Source organism: Cnephaeus nilssonii (assembly GCF_951640355.1).
Source record: "Cnephaeus nilssonii genome assembly, chromosome: 13".
Taxonomy (NCBI): domain Eukaryota; kingdom Metazoa; phylum Chordata; class Mammalia; order Chiroptera; family Vespertilionidae; genus Cnephaeus; species Cnephaeus nilssonii.
In genome coordinates, this window is record NC_137084.1 from 1,278,456 (window position 1) to 1,295,672 (window position 17,217).

General features: G+C 67.3%; 1 protein-coding gene across 8 annotated transcripts in view; it reads left to right on the forward strand.

Moving 5' to 3' along the window:
• The window catches only part of SHANK2 (SH3 and multiple ankyrin repeat domains 2), a 180,652-nt gene that overhangs the window by 72,784 nt on the left and 90,651 nt on the right, over positions 1-17,217 (forward strand). For all 8 annotated transcript variants that reach the window (XM_079787026.1, XM_079787028.1, XM_079787027.1 and 5 more), the window contains one exon: positions 13,536-13,611. In XM_079787026.1, the coding sequence (XP_079643152.1) occupies positions 13,536-13,611 (76 nt within the window). The remainder of the gene's footprint in view (positions 1-13,535; positions 13,612-17,217) is intronic.

Sequence of the window (17,217 nt, forward strand, 5' to 3'; positions counted from 1 at the left end):
CTCGTTCCTCTGCCCCCGCGGCCCGCGGGGTCCTGACACATAGGCCTCAGACCCGGGCCAGGCTTGTGTCCGGCGAGGTCACCCTTCTCGAGGCTGCCAGTTAGTGGAGACGAAGGCTGCTGGCGACAGGGAGGTGAACGGCCTGGGCCAGGACACTTGGTGAGCAGCAGAGTCTGAGGCCACATCATAAGGAGCGTGTGTCCAGGGCAAGGGAGGTGAAGACCTCCCGCCATCACGCCCCCTCCCGCCCCCGCAGTCTCCTGTCAAGTTTGGCGCGAGGCTGGCGCCAGGACCCCAGGGCCCCGGGTCAGCAGGTGCCTCCCAGGGCAGCACGCCGCTCTGTCTTTGCCCGCCGACCCCCGCTGGGGAGTCCCCGTCGCCCCTGTGCAGGCCCCTCGCTGAGCACAGATGTGCTCGCCGCCCAAGCCTGCATCCGCCCCGTCTCCAGGGTAACGCAGAATCCCCCCCCCCCCAGGCGGCTTAAAATACCTGCCATTCCCCGCCCAGCGGCCCGTGGCTGTTCCCACAGCACCGCCGCCCCCAGCAGGGGGGGAGGGACCGTCCCCAGTCCCCCTCTCCGCCACCCCCAGGTGCCCCCGTGGCCTCGGGGACCCAGGCCCAGCCTCTGGCTGGCTGGAGGGGGGCGGCTGCCCTCCTTCCACACCCTGGGGCCTCCTGCCCAGCCCCCGGCCTGCCCTCTGGATCCTCAGCCTGGGCCCTGCCCGTCCCCACCGTCGGGCGGCGTTGGCCAGGGCGGCCCAGGCTGCTCCGTCTTGCTCCCTGTCGCTCGGCACCGGCACCGATGGCTTCCAGGCGCCCCTCGGAGTGTGACCTTCACACACTCACCCCTTAACGCCGCTCACTCGCTCGCTCGCTCAGAGTTTAACTTTCTGATGCTGCCACATCCGCTCAGAGCACCAGCCACACATTCCCACGCCGGGCAGCCCAGAGCCCATGGGTGCCGGGGGTCGGCCTCAGCCCCGCTGTTTGTCGGGGTGCCCCCCCGCCCCGTTCCAGTCCCAGCCACCCAAAGGGTGACCGTGCTGGGGGTCACCTCCCTGCCCGAGAGGGCCTGTGTCCCCTCCGACCCCTGGTCCCCTTCTGCACCTCCCTCCCCAGCCCATGCAGGCCCCCCTCCCCTGGCCCCCGAATTTCCACCCAACCTCAACTCCGTCCAGCCCGGCTCCCCGGCCCTCGTGAGGGGCCGGAGGTTAAGCCCTTGGTCTTGGGGGCCCCGTGCCGCCGCCGCCGCCCCTCCCTCGCGCTGTAACGAACGCAGCCGCACAGTCCGCGGGGGGGAGGGGGGGGGCGGGTGTCCCGTGAGACGTCACTGTCCGCCTGCCGAACTCCTACTCAGCCTGCAAGACCCCGCCCGGAGCGCCCCGCCCCCCGCCCCTCCAGGCCGCCCTCACTGCTGTGGCTCCCAGGGCACCCGCCTCCCTGCCGCCTCGCCCGCTCTGTTGTGATCTGCTCCCGCCTGTGCCCTCGACGGCTGAGTCATCTCTCCGTGGTGCGTCTGACAGGCAGAGCGGCCCGGGTTCACTCATTCAGCGAAGATGTGATGTGTGGGGCGGGCTGTGGCAGCGCCGGGTCACAGGGAGCCGGGGTCACCGCGGCAAAGGGCGAGTCCCTGCCTCACCGTGACCTGGCACCTGCGGGGGGAAGCCGCTGTGTGCGGGCGGGGTGCGGGGGGGGGGGGCGGGCACAGAGCGGGGGCGCCGGCGGGAGGGGCGGGCTGCATGTCACACGGCAGACAATGGCTCGCAGGCCGGATATTGAACTCAGAGGAAATGAAGGGGCGTTCCAGGCGCAGCAGCGGGTGCAAAGGCCCCGAGCCAGGCCCGGCTCGCGTCTCGGGACACAGGAGCTCCTGGCGGGCGAGCGCGAGGGGCAGGGAGCACGGCCGGGCGCCTGCGGGCCCAGGAAGCACCGGCTTGGTTCTGACGGGCGAGGCCGTCGGGTTTGAGCGGAGGCTGTGACATCAGGCGTTCGCGGGCGGCTCCCGGCTCCCTGGGCCCGAGGCCGGGGTACACGGCCCAGCACGGTGTGTCCGGGAGGACGCGGGGCAGCGGCGGCAGAGACCGCACACCGACCGTCACCCCGCCGCGTGGGCGCCCGGCCGGGAGCGGCGTGAGGTCTCGAGTGGAGGGTTCGGGAAAGTGGGTGTCCAGGGGAACCTAAACCGGGGCTCAGCCCTGGGGGGGCTCAGGGCTTGGAGCATCGTCCCCCAGCAGGAGGCTGCGGGTTTGACCCCGGGTTGGGGTGTGTGAGAGGCAACCGATCGATGTCTCTCTCTCTCTCTCTCTCTCTCTCTCTCTCTCTCGCTCTCTCTCGCTCTCTCTCTCCCTGGCCCCTCTGGCACGCACATGCGCTGCCTCGTTGTTTATGACGCTCGATGGAGGTGAAATCGGGATGCCCCGGGGAAGTGCCCTTTGAAAGCGCGCCCTCCGGGCACCCAGGACATTCACAGCCTCGTGCCACCACCACTGTCTGCTTCCAGATCTTTCTCCTCCTCCCGAAAGGAGGCCCGGCCATCGGCGGTCCCCTCCCCGCCCCCTAACCACGCCGGGACTTCCCGTGGGAGCGGAGCCGCAGGCCGTGACGGCATCGGTGGGGAGGCTTCCCCCTCCCCACGTACCCGCTCTGACCGCTCACACCTGCAGGGTCCCCTCCCCGAGCCCCGGGGGCCTGTGTATCTGTCTGCTCTGTCCCATCGGAGGTGCCCCGGGCAGCAGGTGAGCGTCACCACCAGTTAGAGCGGCGAGCGCGTTGGCCCGCGGACTGCAGGGTCGCAGGTTCACTCCCGGCCTCGGCTGGGGCGTGCGGGAGGCAGCTCGTCGATGTGTCTCTCACATCAATGTTCCGCTCCCCGCCCGCCTCCCCTCCACTTCCTCTAAAGAAACGGTGGAAAAGCACCCCGAGTGAGGATTAGGAAGACGAGCAGGAGCAGCGAGAGAGCCCAGCTCAGGCAGCGAGTCGTTGAGTAGAAATACATTTTCTCAGCCCGGTCGGCGTGGCTCAGGGCTGAGCGTCGACCTGTGAACCAGGAGGTCAGGGTTCGATTCCCGGTTGTGGGCTCTATCCCTAGTGGGGGGCGTGCAGGAGGCAGCCGATGCACGCATCTCTCTCATCATTGATGTTTCTCTCTCTCTCCCTCTCCCTTCCTCTCTGACTTCAATAAAAAACATATATATACATTTTAAAATTAAAACGGTTAAAAAAAAAAAGGACATTTTCTCTGCCCTTCAAGCCGAGGAGCCCAGCGTCATTGCCCCCGGATGGCCGAGGCTGCGGTTCTCATTGAGGGTTCCTCGGAGCCCTGCCATTGGCCCTGCTCGGTCCCCAGTGTGGGGGCGAAGAGGCTGCCACGTTCGGCTGAGTGAGTGCACAGGTGGGAGGGGCACCGTCCACCGGATGAGCTGAGCGACGTCCCCGACCCCGCGCCCTGGACCAGCCCGCCGGCTGGGAAGGGACGCATCCCCTTCTCCCAAACCACAGGCCCAGCGCCGAGGCCCGGGGCCGCCGAGCCCCACCTGCGTCCCGGAGGCCTGGGCCGCCCCTGTCCCCAGCGAGCGGTGACCACCCTGGGCCCCCGCTGGGCGTGGACAGGAGCAGGTTTCCCATGTTGGTGCCCAGCCGGTTCGTGGACGCGTCTCCATGGTGATGGTCAGGGAGCAGGGGCCTGTGCGGTCCACGCGTGTGAGCGGCCCCGCCGCAGCGGCCCTGGCCCCACCGGCGCCCGCTCTCGCCCTCCCCAGCCCGGCAGCAGGCGGAGGCCTTGGGGACTGGGGCCCGCTCTGCCCGGCCAGCTCTGCGCTTGCGTTCCTGCCTGAACCCAGGACCCCTCCCCGCCCTCCGCCGGGACTGGCCGCACGCTGCGGAGTGGTTCCCTGAGATGAGACAGAACCCGCTGCCGCAGCTCCCGCCGCCGCCGTTGGGGTGTTGGTGGCGCTCGACGTTGTGGGGGAACGTTTACTCGCTCAGATCTCCACGGAGAGCGGCCCTCCCGCTCGCTCCGCGCGCGCGCTCGCCTCGTGACGAGGCTGAGGACGGCCTCGGCCTCCCCTGAAGGCCCAGCGTCGGCCTCGAAGCCCCGATTCCGAGCGCGTCTGTTTGCTTCCTGGGCGCTGAGCGCTCCTGGCCTGGCGCCTCCAGCCGGGTCGTTCCCTCTGGGACTGCGGTTGGGTTTCGAAGACTTTTCCTCGAATGTGCCCTCCGGGGGGTAGAGAGGCCAGGCCGCCCCCTCGGACGTCAGTCGCGGCCTCAGGAGCAGGAGCGTGTGGGGCGGAGAGAGGTGTCTGTCCCAGACCCAGCAGGTCCGCGGGGGCTCCTGCCACTCCCTCTGGAGCCAGGACCGGAGCCGCCCGGATGCGACCTGACCCCGGGTGACCCGACCTCTGGTGACCCGACCCCGGGTGACCCGACCTCTGGTGACCCGACCTCAGGTGACCCGACCTCGGGTGACCCGACCGCAGGTGACCCGACCTCGGGTGACCTGACCCCGGGTGACCCGACCTCAGGTGACCTGACCTCAGGTGACCCGACCCCGGGTGACCCGACCTCAGGTGACCCGACCGTGGGTGACCCGACCCCGGGTGACCCGACCGCGGGTGACCCGACCTCAGGTGACCTGACCGCGGGTGACCCGACCTCAGGTGGCCCGGCCCGGCATGTGCAGGGTGTGGTGTGGGGCCCAGGCTGTGGACTTGGGTGCCGTGCTGAGCTAAAGAATAAATTAAATTTAAAAAAGGAAAAGAAAGCGATGACAAATGACAGAAAGGGAGGAGAGCTCCTGCCCCACAGCAGCTGCGACCCTTCTCCCGCTGGACCGGGCGGGGAGGGACCCGACGGGGAGGGGACCGGGCGGGGAGGCACGTTGGAAGCGGAGAAGCGAGGAGGACCTCGCGGGGAAGGAGGCAGGCTCAGCCCCCAGCCCAGACCGAGCCCTCGCCCCCCTCCGGCTGCAGACGCTCCCCTCCCGCCCTCAATTCAGTGCCCGGAATCGCCCCCAATCCCTCTACACCCCCCCCAAGTCCCCAGACTCCCTGCCTCCTCCAGGGACACATCGGGCAGAAGACCCTGCGGACCCCCTGGCCGGGACCCACGGCCCGAGACACAGCCCCTCGCCGTGGCGGCGGCTCCGTGGGGTCGTGCGGCCGACACAGACTGGCCGTCCAGTCCCGGGAGGGGGCCCTGCCGCCATCCCGTGGCGGGAAGCAGCGAGCGGACACGGTGGCAGCACCGGGTGTCGCCGCGCCCCCACTGACAGCGGGTGAATCACGTTCCGCTCCCGCGAGCGTGTAACTGCTCGGCTTCTCGGCGTCCTTCACCCGCACTTATTTAGACTAGTGACTGATGCATCGCCATGGAAACCGGCGCTAGGGCAAAAACCCAGCACACTGTCGCTGGTGCAGCGGGAAGGATGCGGCTCCGCCGCGGAGCTCTCAACTTGTGCGGGAAACCCGCATTGTCCGCCGGGCCGACGCCGTCCCCGAGGGTCCGCACGTGAGCCTCCCTGCAGCCTGAACGGGGCCGCCCTCCTCTGCGGCCAGCCCGGAGGGGCGGCCACTTCGCTGCCGGTGGATGGGCCGGCAGGCGTGGCTGCGGCCGGCCCTGTGGCCCCGGGACCGCTGTCTCCACGGGGCCCCAGCGGAGCCGGGCAGCCGGCCGCAGTGAGATGGTCACGCCCTGGAGACGATGGCCGAGCAGTCCCGGCTCAGGAAGAAAGTTCACTTCCGAGGTGCGTGCCCCTCCCCCACGCGCCGCCCCGAGCCTTTGTTCCCAGCGAGGGGGGCCCTGGCTGTGGGGCTGGGTCCTGCGGGCGGGGCGCGCCGGGCGAGGGGCGGTGGGGCGGGCGCTCAGCATGTGTGGAATTGCTGGCTCTGGCTGGTCGGCTTCCCCATAAAGCCTGTCGTTTGCATACGGCTCCGGCTCCGTGCCCGCGAGGTGGCAGGGGGTGGGCTGGCAGGACCCCCTCCACGCCCGCTGCTAGTGAGCCGTTCCCGCGGAGGGCGGGCCAGCGTCTCAGCGACCAGTGCGCTGTCGGGTGGCTGTGTGTCTGTCCGGGTGGCTGTGTCTGTCCGGGTGGCTGTGTGTCTGTCCGGCCACAGGAGCAGGCAGGGTGCCCGGCTGTGTGCCGAGCAGGAAAGCGCCGTGTGCATTTTCGGTTCAAGTTGCTTCATCCTCCGTCTGTAGTGTGTCGTTAGCAGCCTTGCCCTGCCTCAGGGAAGCGGCGGGGGGGGGGGGGGGGGGGGGGGGGGAGGGGGACAGGAGGCGGCAGCTGGATGGCGGGGACAGGGGAAGGGGGGGAGGGCTCGGCCATCTGGTCGGAGGAAAGGTTGCTGTGCGGTGTGCAGGGGGACATGGAGCCGTGAGGTGAGGTGACTCCAGGGACCCGGTGGCATCTTTGGGGGGGGCCTGACCTCCTGCAGGGGCGGCAGGGAGGGAGGGCGGGATCATGGCCCAGGAGGGTCCTTCTGGGACCTGTTCATGCCCCTGGGACCCACCTGCCACCCCAGCCCACCTGGTCCCCCCGGGAGGCCCCCTGTGCTTGGGTGTCGGCCCCAGACGTGAGTGCTGGACCCCCAGCTGCGCAGCCTCCCTGCGTCTCCCACACCATTGGGGCGTGTCCTTGATTCAAGTCCCCCTCCCTGCCCCGCCCCCTGAGCCAGGGCACCAGTGTCCTTAAAGAGGACGGAAACACCGACCCCGAGGGCCCTCCCGCCCGCCCTCCGCCCTCCGCCCTCTGCCCTCCGCCCTCCGCCCTCCTTTAGTTCCTGGGCTCTGTCCAGGCTGCCTCCCCTCGGGCCCGGCCCGGCTCGGGGTGCACGTCCGCCTGGCGGGGCGGCGGGGCTTCCGAAGGCCGAGGCAGGTGCTGGGGCCGCGGCTCCGCACACGGGGTTCCAGTCGCCTCAGGCGTGCGGGGCCCCCGGCCAGGGAAAGAGGCCGGCAGTGGGCCCGAGACAGGTCCTCCGGGGTCAGCCCGAGCGTGTGGGTGGTGCCGCAGGGAAGGCGCCCGGCTGGGGGCAGGGCCAGGACGGCCTTTTCGGGATCCTGCCCCTCCCCCGCACGGTCACCCAGCCCCGAGCTCTGGGCCCAGAGGGGAGCCTGGCTCCCCGGCCACTGTGGGTCACCCCTGGATGGGAAACGGGGCCTTGGCGGCCGGGACGGCCTCCCTGCTCCGCGGCACGGGCGACCCCGGCGGGGACTCCTTGGTCACTAACCGCCGGGCAGCGGGCAGAAGGGCTCCCACGGGGCGGCCGGGCTGGCGTTTCTGACCAAGGCCGCCTCTCACGCGCGTAGGAACGGCTCCCTGACCCAGGGCTCTGCTCATTGTGCAGCCGCGCGCGGGGGGGTGGGGGGGCGGGCGTGCAGCCTCCAGCTCTCCGCCCCAAAGCAGCAAGTGTGGGGGGGAGGGGGGGCCCCACTGTCAGGGAGACGGGGCATACGGGGCTGGGGACCCCACCCCGAGCACTGGGTGCAGGGGGAGTGCCCGCTGGGGGATGGGAGAGGCAGCAGAGCGGGAGTGAGAGCTGAGGGTGAGGCGGGTTCCTCGGGGTGACGGTGGGCCAGCCCCCTGGTCCCAGGTGGGGTCCTTCACCCTGCGGCCTGCCAGCCCTGGTCCCCGTCCCCTGAGGATTCTCGGGGTCACAGCGTAAAGCATCATCTCCAGGGAACCACCGTCTCTGAAATGTGTCCCTTAAAGGGGACGTGGGGTGGGAGCCGTCGAGGGCTCGGACGACGCTGCGCCGCGGAGCCAGGGTCTGGATTCCCAGCCCCACGAGCCGGGGTCGCGGGAATTACCCAGAGGCCCCTGTGTTCTCCTGGGCGGGGCCCACGCGTGTCTGAGCTGAAAGCAGACTCCCAGGTCCTCCTCACCCGGGAATGAACGGCTTCCCAGCAAGCCTTGCCCACCTGCGCTGTCCGACGCGAGTGCCCTCTCTGGACCTGGTGGCAGAACAGCGCCCGAGATGCCCCGTCCTAACCCCGGGGCCTGTGAAGGTGTTCGGATGCAGGGCCGAGGGCCGGGAAGGTCACCGCAGAGGCACCGTCACCTGTTGATTCACCGTCTGCAGGACAGGGAGGCATCCCGGCCGGCGCGGCTCAGTGGCTGAGTATGAACCTATGAACCTGCAGGTCAGGGTTCGAGTCCCGGTCAGGGCACATGCCCAGGTTTCGGGCTTGACCGCCACTAGGGGGCGTGCAGGAGGCAGCCTGTCGATGATTCTCTCTGATGTTTCTAGCTCTCTCCCTCGCCCTTCCTCTCTCTGAAATCAATGCCAATGTGTTTTAAAAAGATGGAAAGATGGGGAGTGGCCCTGGATTATGGGAGGGCCCAGTGTCGCCCAGGGGCCCTCAGTGGGAGAGGGAGAGCCAGACCAGTGATGGGACTCGACTGCCGTGGCCGGCTTTGCGGAGCTGGGAGGGGGCGGCGAGCCGCGGCGTGCGGGCGCCTGTGGGCTGGAGAAGTCCAGGCCCGGACTCTCCCCGGGCCCGGGCGGCACCAGCCCTGCCCCCACAGGGAGCCCGGGGAGCCCCGGCCGGGTGTGAGTTCCAAGGGCAGAGCCGCGAGGTGGCGGGTGATCCGTGACAGCGGCCGTGGGAAGCGAGGACGCCTCCGCCCCGAGACCGGCGCCCGGGAAGCCGTCTGTGCCACTAAGAGCCGGGCCCCTGGCTGCTGGCTCAGTGGTTAGAGCGTCAGCTCGGGCCCCGAAGGGTCGCGGGTTCGATTCCCGGCCCCCGTTGGGGCGTGTGTGGGAGGCAGCTGGTCGTTGTGTCTCTCACATCGATGTTTCCCTCTCCCTCTCTCCCTCTCTCTCCTCTCCCCCTCCCTCTGGGTGAGGACTAACAGAAAAGAAAGAAGAGACAGGGCCCCGTTCCCCCCTCCCCTCCCCTCCCCTCCCCTCCCCTGCCCTCCCCTCCCCTCCCCTGCCCTCCCCTCCCCTCCCCTCCCCTGCGAGGCCAGGCCCAGCGCCCAGAGGCGCCCGGTAGCCCACGTGCAGTGGACGAAGCGGATCGACGAGGGCCCAGCCGAGGCGGAGCCAGTGGGAGAGGCGCCACGTTTCCCATCACTCTGTGCCCCCCCCCCGCCTGGTCGGCGCCCCCGTGGGCGTGGGCAGCGGATGGCGGCTGCGGGGCTGGAGTGGCCGGGACGCCGGACAGGCTCCCCGCCCACGGCCCTGTCCACGCGCCAGCGGGCCCCGTCTGCGGCCTGGGGTGGAGGTGATACTGAGCCCGGCGCCCCTCCAGCCCAACGCCCCCGGGTCCTGCCACCCAGCCCCGCGGACCAGGGCCCGGCGGCCCCCCCGCCCCCGCCAGCTTCTCCCCGAGTTCCGCCTGCTCCTCCTCTTTGCAAGGAGCCGTCGCATCCTTGGTTTTAAAAAAGACGAGTTATTTCTGTCTGCATCTCCATCGCTGGTTCTTTCCTCCCTGGGGTTCTCGTTCTGCGTTTGGTGCGCCCGGGGCGGGGGGGGGGGGGGGCGGGGGGGCAGCGTGAGGCCTGTGATTTAAACCCACCAGATCGCAGAGCCTGTGGGGACACCCCCCCGCCCCCCGCCCTGCCAGGTGTCTGCCCGTGATCTCTGCCTCTTTGGGGTCAGGAGTCAGAGAGGCAAGGGAGCCCAGCTGGGGGCTCAGTGGTTAGACCGCTGCCTGCAGGCTGAGGGGTCTCGGGTTCCGTTCCCCACCAAGGGCACGGACCTCGGATCTCGGGGGCAGGTTCGACCCCTGGCCCCGGTCGGGCGCGTGCAGGAGGCAGCCAGTCCCTGTGTCTCTCTCAACGATGTTTCTCTCTGTCCCTCCTCCGTCCTTCCACTCTCTCCAAAAACCAATGGGAAAATATCCTCCCGCGAGGTGACCCCGAGGCTGTGACTGGGGGACCCCCTTCCCCGAGAGCCGTGCGCTGGGCCTTCAGAGGAGCCCCGAGAGCTCGGCTCCGAGTGAAACACCGCAGGCGCCGCAGAAGGGCCGTGACAGATGCGGTGACGGGCTTCAGCGGGCCGCTGGGGGCGGGGTCCCCGCCCAGAGGGAGCAGCAGGGGCCGGAGGTCCCCGGGGCCCCGGATCCTCGCCTGTGACTGTTTCCGGTAGAGGAGAAAGGACTTACAGCAATGGAAGGGGAGCCGGCTGGTGCGGCTCAGTGGTTGAGCGTTGACCTGTGAGCCAGGAGGTCACGATTCGATTCCCCGTCAGGGCACAGGCCCGGGTTTCGGGTTCAGTCTCCTGTCTGGGTGGGTACGGAAGGCAACAGATGGATGTTTCTCTCTCTCTCCCCCCACCCCCCTCCCTCTCTCTCTCTCTCTCTCTCTCTCTAAAAACCAATGGACAATACCCTCGGTGAGGATCAGCAGCAACAGCAGCGCTTCGGTACGATCCCGAGGCCTGGGAACCGGGGTAACTGGCGGAGCCTAGAAGCACGCCCCTTTCAGAAACGGGTTTTGTCTAGTAAACATACATATGCACGCAAACACACACGCACGCACACGCACACGCACACATGCGTGCGTCACTGCACACCCTCTCACTCCTGGAACCTGGGACCTCTGACCTCAGCTGGGACCTGCACCAATCAGCTCTCGGCGCCCAGCGGTTCCCTAGACAACCAGCACAGAGCTGCCCCTGGGGCTTAAGCAACAAAAGCAATTAAGAGCAATAATAACATTTAACAGCCAGTCCCCGTCCCTCCTGGCTTCCTGCGCTCCTCTGCTCACCAGGGAGCCCACACCCAGGTTCAGTCCCACTGAGCCCTCCAGGGCCTGGCCCACGGGCTCCCTCCTCACCGTTATGTGGCTGCGGGGCCCTCAGCCCAGCCCAGGATGGCCAGCATCCTCAGGCTCCGCCCTCTCCCCAGCCCTGGGGGCTGGGCCCCGTCCCCTCTGAGTCTCCTTCCAGTCCCTGCCTTTGGGGCACAGGGGGGCTCAATAAATGACTAGAATGGATCGTGTGCGCGATGCAGGATGCCAGCGAGCAGGGGGAGGAGGGCACGGAACACGGGGCTGCTTTGGTCCAGGGGCCCAGCCTGGGGAGGTGCGTGCAGCTGGGCTGGGCCGGCGCCCGGCCTGGCGAGGCCCCTGTGCCGCGCCCACGCGGAGGGTGTGGTGTGTGCTGTGCTGCACATGCTAATGGCACAGTGGATCGTGTAGATCAGGTCGGCGAGCATTTACACTGGCGTCCTCCAGGAGTTCAACCGTCCGCCAGGAGTTCGACGCCAGGGCTGGTAAAGAGGAGCGAGACCAGTCCCCCCCGCCCCCGAGCGCCACAGGGAGCCTGGGAGACGCGGACCCTCTCAGGGGTCAGGGAGTGGGCCCGGGGCTTCTGAGCCTGGGCCAGGGAGCCGCCTGCTGGCTGAGGTGCTCGTCCCGCCCTGCCGTCAGCGGGTGTGGCATTGCCTGGGCATCGCCGTCACCGTCCATGAAATGGGTCTAGTTCTCCCACCCGGGAAACGTCGGTGAGGACGGCGGCTGGGATGATCGGAGTGGCCGCTCCGTGGGGTTGAAGGGCGGCGTGAAATGGAGCAGAAATCAGAGGGGCTGCCCCTGGGGGACGCGGCTGACCCTGCGGACCCGCGTGTGCCCTCTCCCCGGGGGTCCTAACGTAACCAGACAATCCGTGGGTCCGGGCTGCCTGTCACTACTCGAGCCAATCAGCAGAGACAGAGCGAATCCTATGTGAGCGTTTACTGCAATCCTGCCGGCCGCAGGGAGAGCAGCAGGTCACCCACAGAAACCTGCTCTGCGCCCCCAGCAGCCAGCTGCTTCTCCGGGGTAGGACGACAGAGGCCACGTGGGGACGTAGCCAAAGGATATGCCACGTGGGCAGCGTTCAGGTCTGGAGATCTGCGAAGGCCTGCGGCCACGCCGAGGCCGGAGTCTTCCAAGGGCCGGCGGCCCTGGTTCTGCCTCGGGGTGTTCGCGTTTCCGTGGTCACAGGCGGCTCCGAATGGGGAGGACGGGCTGCCCGAGAGGTGAGCGCCCAAGTCCCGTGTATAACTGCCCGCCAGGCGAGAACGTGCCTTCTTTAATCAGAGCAAAACAATCACGGTGGACAGCGCAGGATCAACATGTCTTACCATTCTAGCTGGTTCCCGATGTTCCGCTTCTGCCCCCGTCACTAGGGGACAGTGAGTGAGTACGGGAGAGGCGCCAGAGCGGGGCCTGGGACACAGGAAGCACCCAATCTGTGTCCGCGGTGACAGTGACGGCGATGATGTCACTGCCCGGGGAACCCGCGTTTCACAGCGTCGGAGCCACAGGGAGCGATGCGGGAAAGCGTGGAGAGGCAGGTGGCAGCCCGGTCACAGGCCCTGGCCCGCACGCCCGCGGGCAGTGTTGGCTGCCGTGCCGTACCAACACGTTCCTGGAGCACGTGCAGCGTAATGCCACGAGGCTGGGTTCCCGCTCACGGCAGCGGCGCAGTGCGCAGAGGCCGGCCGCTTCCAGGGATCCGAGAGGGTCCCGCCTCCTCCCGGGCCTGGTGTCCGGCTTTGAGCTGGGAGAAGCCTGGAGGGTAGAGCGGGCAGTGCCAAGCTGAGAAGGGGCCCTCGCCCCTCCCCATAGAACATGCTCACATCCCATTGGTGGGAAATAGTCACATGGCCGTGCTTGGGTACAAGGGGTGCTGGGAAATGTAGTCCTCGGTGGGACCTCTGCTCCACCCCAAGCCCCAAAGGCAGCTCCAGCTGGGTGGAAAGGGAACTCATGTTTTTGCTGACGTCACCGCGTTGAAGACACCGGGCAGCAGGGAGGTCACAGGGGTTTCCAGAGACTTCGAGCCCTTTTCCGAGGCAGCACATCATTTCTGTGTGTTTTCCCAGGGTTCAGGAGGGTATTGTCTGGGAGGGTTTATGACGGAGGGGAGATAGCTAAACAGCACATCACCAGCCGCCGTATTTCTTGTATCTGTGTCGACGTGGGCCCCCCCACCCCCGCCTTCCCCCGCAGCCCTGAGCGATCTATTAAATCTAATTACCTCGTCCATATCATTTCCCGTGAAATTTACGTCTGAATCCGCTGAGCAAGGGAAGCAAGCGGGGAGCTTAATTAGGAACGTTAATCATGGCTGTTTGGTGTGTGTGTGTGTGTGTGTGTGTGTGTGTGTGTAGGAGAAAGCAATGACAATCAGGAAAAGAACAATAAACATTTTTTTCCCAAAGGCAGTCATCCGCGGCCCCCAGGGCTGCCGCCGGCGCAGCTGAGAACACCGCGCTGGTGGCCCTGCGTGCCGCAGGGCAGCCGCCCTCCAGCCGGGCCCGGACAGTCCTTCTGCGCGCTGTTTGGCGCTCCCTCCTGGCGCCCCCACGCGCTGAGGACCCTGGGACTCTGCCCTGTTTGGGAACAGAGCTCCTGAGCCTTGTGCCTTGGGGTTCATATGCGTCCCCCGAATTTTGCAAAGTGGGGCCCCAGAGTGAGGCCTCAACCTCCTGGGAGAGCGGGTCTCGGGCGTCGTAGGTCAGACGCATGCGAGGCCCGGCCCGCCTGGAGTGGTCCCCATGTCCGGGGCCCGTGACGTTGCTGAGCAATGTTTCTCTTCCCCGTGCAGACACGCGTGCGGACCGCAGCAAGAAGCTCTTCCGGCACTACACGGTGGGCGCCTACGACAGCTTCGACGCCGGCAGGTGAGGCTGCTCCCCGACCGGCCCTGGGCTGGTTTCCCGTGTCCACCGTGCCCCCCTGCCCCGTGGACGTGGGCCGGGAGGGTGGACGCCGCCGCGTCCCAGAGAACCTGCCCGTGGGCCGGGATGGTGGTCTCCGTGCGCCGGTGCTTCGGGGTCTGGCGGAGCGGCCTGTGGGGGGCCCGGGGCGTGTCCCAGGAGGAGGCAGTGCAGGTGTGACCGACGGGGCGCTCGGCACAGTGGACCCTGGACACGTGGTCCCAGCCACACTCCGCTTCCATTCTGGCAGGGAGGGTGCCTGAGAGCCAGGGAGCGCCGAGAGCTGTTGCCATGGTTACTTGGAGGGCTGTCCAGCTGGGAGTGGGGCTTCGGGACAAAGGGGCCTCTGACAGCCGCAGGGTCCGGGCAGCAGCTCGTCCGTGGGCTGTGGCTTTTGCAGAGCCGTCCCTGACCAGAGAGCGGAGAGCGGCGAGCAGCCTGCAGGCCGCCCGGTGTGCACGCGTGTGAGGGCCGGTGTGTGCATGTGCTCTGCCTTTGAAACGGGCGGCTCCCCATTCGGGCCGCTTCCCCGCAGAGGAGGGGTTGAAGGGCCTGACGTGACCCTGGGGCAGGCTGGTCACGTGCCTGAGCGCAGGTGCGGAATGAAGGAGGGCGCATGGCAGCGCGGCCGGCAGGAGACGTGTGGCCCGCGGGGCCTGTTCAGGGACAGGACAGAGCCGTCCGGTGAGGGGTGAGCTCCCGCCGTGGGAGGGAATCACGCAGGGCGGGCATCCTCTGGCCGGGAGGTTGGACCAGGTGACCTCCAAGGTCCCGCCAGCCCCGTGTCCTGGGCACAGACCAGCACCGCTGTCCTCCGTGCGTCCTGGCCGCCTGCTCGGTGCCGGGACCTGGGCCTCCAAGGAGGGGGACACCTGGCCAGGCCCAGCCAGCGGGTCAGTGGGAAAGCTTGGGCCTTGGCGCAGCCGAGGGGTCACCCTGCCCGCCGTGGTGAGGGAGCCGACCACCGTGGCCTTGCGGGCGAGCGGGGACAGTGGATGAGGCAGGAGGACTGCACAGTGGCCACTGTCTGGCCGCGGCCTGTCGCCTCGCATTGCTCCCAGCACCACAGCCGGCGACCCTCCCGCGACCTTTCCCTCGTGTCATTTAACAAGTGGAGGCCCTGAGGCAGCACCGCCCGCGGCCTCACGTGTGTCTGAGCCCAGGCGTGACCCTGGGCCGACAGAACAGAGCCCAGAACTGACCTTATCCGGACAGTGAACTTGGCACCGGCAAAGGAGGGCGGGCAGGGAGGTGGCTGGTGGGCCCCACGTGCTGTGGTGACCCGGCAGACTGGCGTGTACGGCTCTGGGCAGGTGCTGGGGGACGGGGTGACACGGCCGCCCCGAGGCAGCGGGCAGCTGAGGGGCGCTGGCTGCAGTGCGGGGCAGCCCAGCCCAGCGCCTTAGCCAGAGCAGAGTCCACGTGGACGCGCCCATGAGCCGCACGGCCTGCGTGCCGGGCCGGTGATCCCCCGTGGGCGGCGGGGCTGCCGTCTGGGCAGCGGTGACCCCTGAAATGCAGCTGTAACTGAAGGAAACGGGGAGCCGGACTCGGGAGAGTTCCTGAATCGGCGGGAGGTTCCTCCGCTCCCACCGTTTGTCAGAACGGAGCTGACGCGCGGAGTGGTCAGAACACTCCCGTGCTCTGTGGGCGTGTCCAGCCGCTCCGCCCCTCCGCAGAGTCCCCTCCACCACCCGGCATGCCCGACGGAGGGTCTGGAGCTGTGGGCACACGACCAAGGTCAGGGGCAGAGAACCTGGCCACGACTACACAGAGCCTCCCAGACGTCTCGTGTCTTCTTGTAAAACACGTCTCCACGCAGGGATCGGGCCTCGCGTTCCCACTTCTCTTAGATCCGGTCCCAGCCTCGTTAGCATAGGGCCGTGGTCGGCAAACTATGGCTCGCGAGCCACATGCGGCTCTTTGGCCCCTTGAGTGTGGCTCTTCCACAAAATACCACGGCCTGGGCGAGTCTATTTTGAAGAAGTGGCGTTAGAAGAAGTTTAAGTTTAAAAAATTTGACTCTCAAAAGAAATTTCAATCGTTGTACTGTTGATATTTGGCTCTGTTGACTAATGAGTTTGCCGACCACTGGCATAGGGCATCCAGAGGGTCTCCCCGGAACAGGCAGGGGCCTCAAGGTCTCACTCTGGACTGTACAGACTCCACCCACCCACCCACACACACCTACCCCCTCATCCACCCACCCACCCAACACCTACCCCCTCATCCACCCACCCAACACCTACCCCCTCACCTACCCACCCACCCATCCACCCATCTATTCATCTACCTACCCATCCATCCATCCATCCATCCATCCATCCATTCACTTATCCATCCATCCACCCATCCATCCATCCATCCATCCATCCATCCATCCATCCATCCATTCATTTATCCATCCATCCATCCATCCATCCATCCATCCATCCATCCATCCATCCACTCATTTATCCATCCATCCACTCACCCATCCATCCACTCACCCATCCATCCATCCATTCATCCATTCATCCATCCATCCATCCATCCATCCACTCACCCATTCATCCATCCACTCATCCATCCATCCATCCATCCATCCATCCATCCATCCATCCATCCATCCATCCATTTATCCATCCATCCACCCATCCATCCATCCACTCATTTATCCATCCATCCACTCATTTATCCATCCATCCACTCACCCATCCATCCACTCACCCATCCATCCATCCATCCATCCATCCATCCATCCATCCATCCATCATCTATCCATTCATGCATTTATTCACCCGTCCATCTGTCCCTGTATTTACTCATCCATCTCTCCATGTGCTTATCCACCCACCCATCCATCCTCGAGGGCCTGGGGTCCTGTGAAAACCAGCACACGGCAGCTTCGACTCTGCCTCCATCGGGAGCTCGCGGTTCAGATTTAACGGATCCCGCAGGGAGCCGAGCCGGGCCTGGCACTCAGTGCGTGTCCTGGGTGTGTTGGGGTAGAGGGGGCAGAAGGAGGTGCCGGCCCCAGGAGGACCTAGGGGAGACCTCCCCCTCCTCACCCCATCCAGGGCCTGGGCCAGGGTCCCAGCCGGCCTCCTCCTCCTGGTGGGCAGCCCGTGGCTCCCGGCGTGGCGATGCGTGTCACCTCGCTGTCACCTCGCCGCACACGCCTCGCGGGGCCCTTGAGGGCCTCTCCCGTCACGTCAGGTCCTCACCACAGTCGCTGGCCGGGTGTGCTTGGCCTGTTCGCCTCCAGCAGCCCTGGGCTCCCACATGGTCCCAGGGGGTCGGGCCGTTCCCCTCTCGCTGGGGGGCCCTGCCACGCCCCAGCCCTGCTCCCACGTTGCCACCTGAGCTCCCAGGCCCAGGGTGTAACCGGGTGACGTTCAGCCACCAGCTCCCTCATCCCGCGGCCCTGTCGGAGGCCGAGGTGGGCATGTCTGAAGCTCAGAGCCGGACTGGCAGGCCCAGGCGGATGGGTCCCCTGCTTCCCCCACCCCCCGTCACGGTTAGGGGGTGGGCCTGGGCCACTGCTTCCGCCAGGAGGGAAGGGCAGGCAGGGAAGCCAGTGATCCGGAA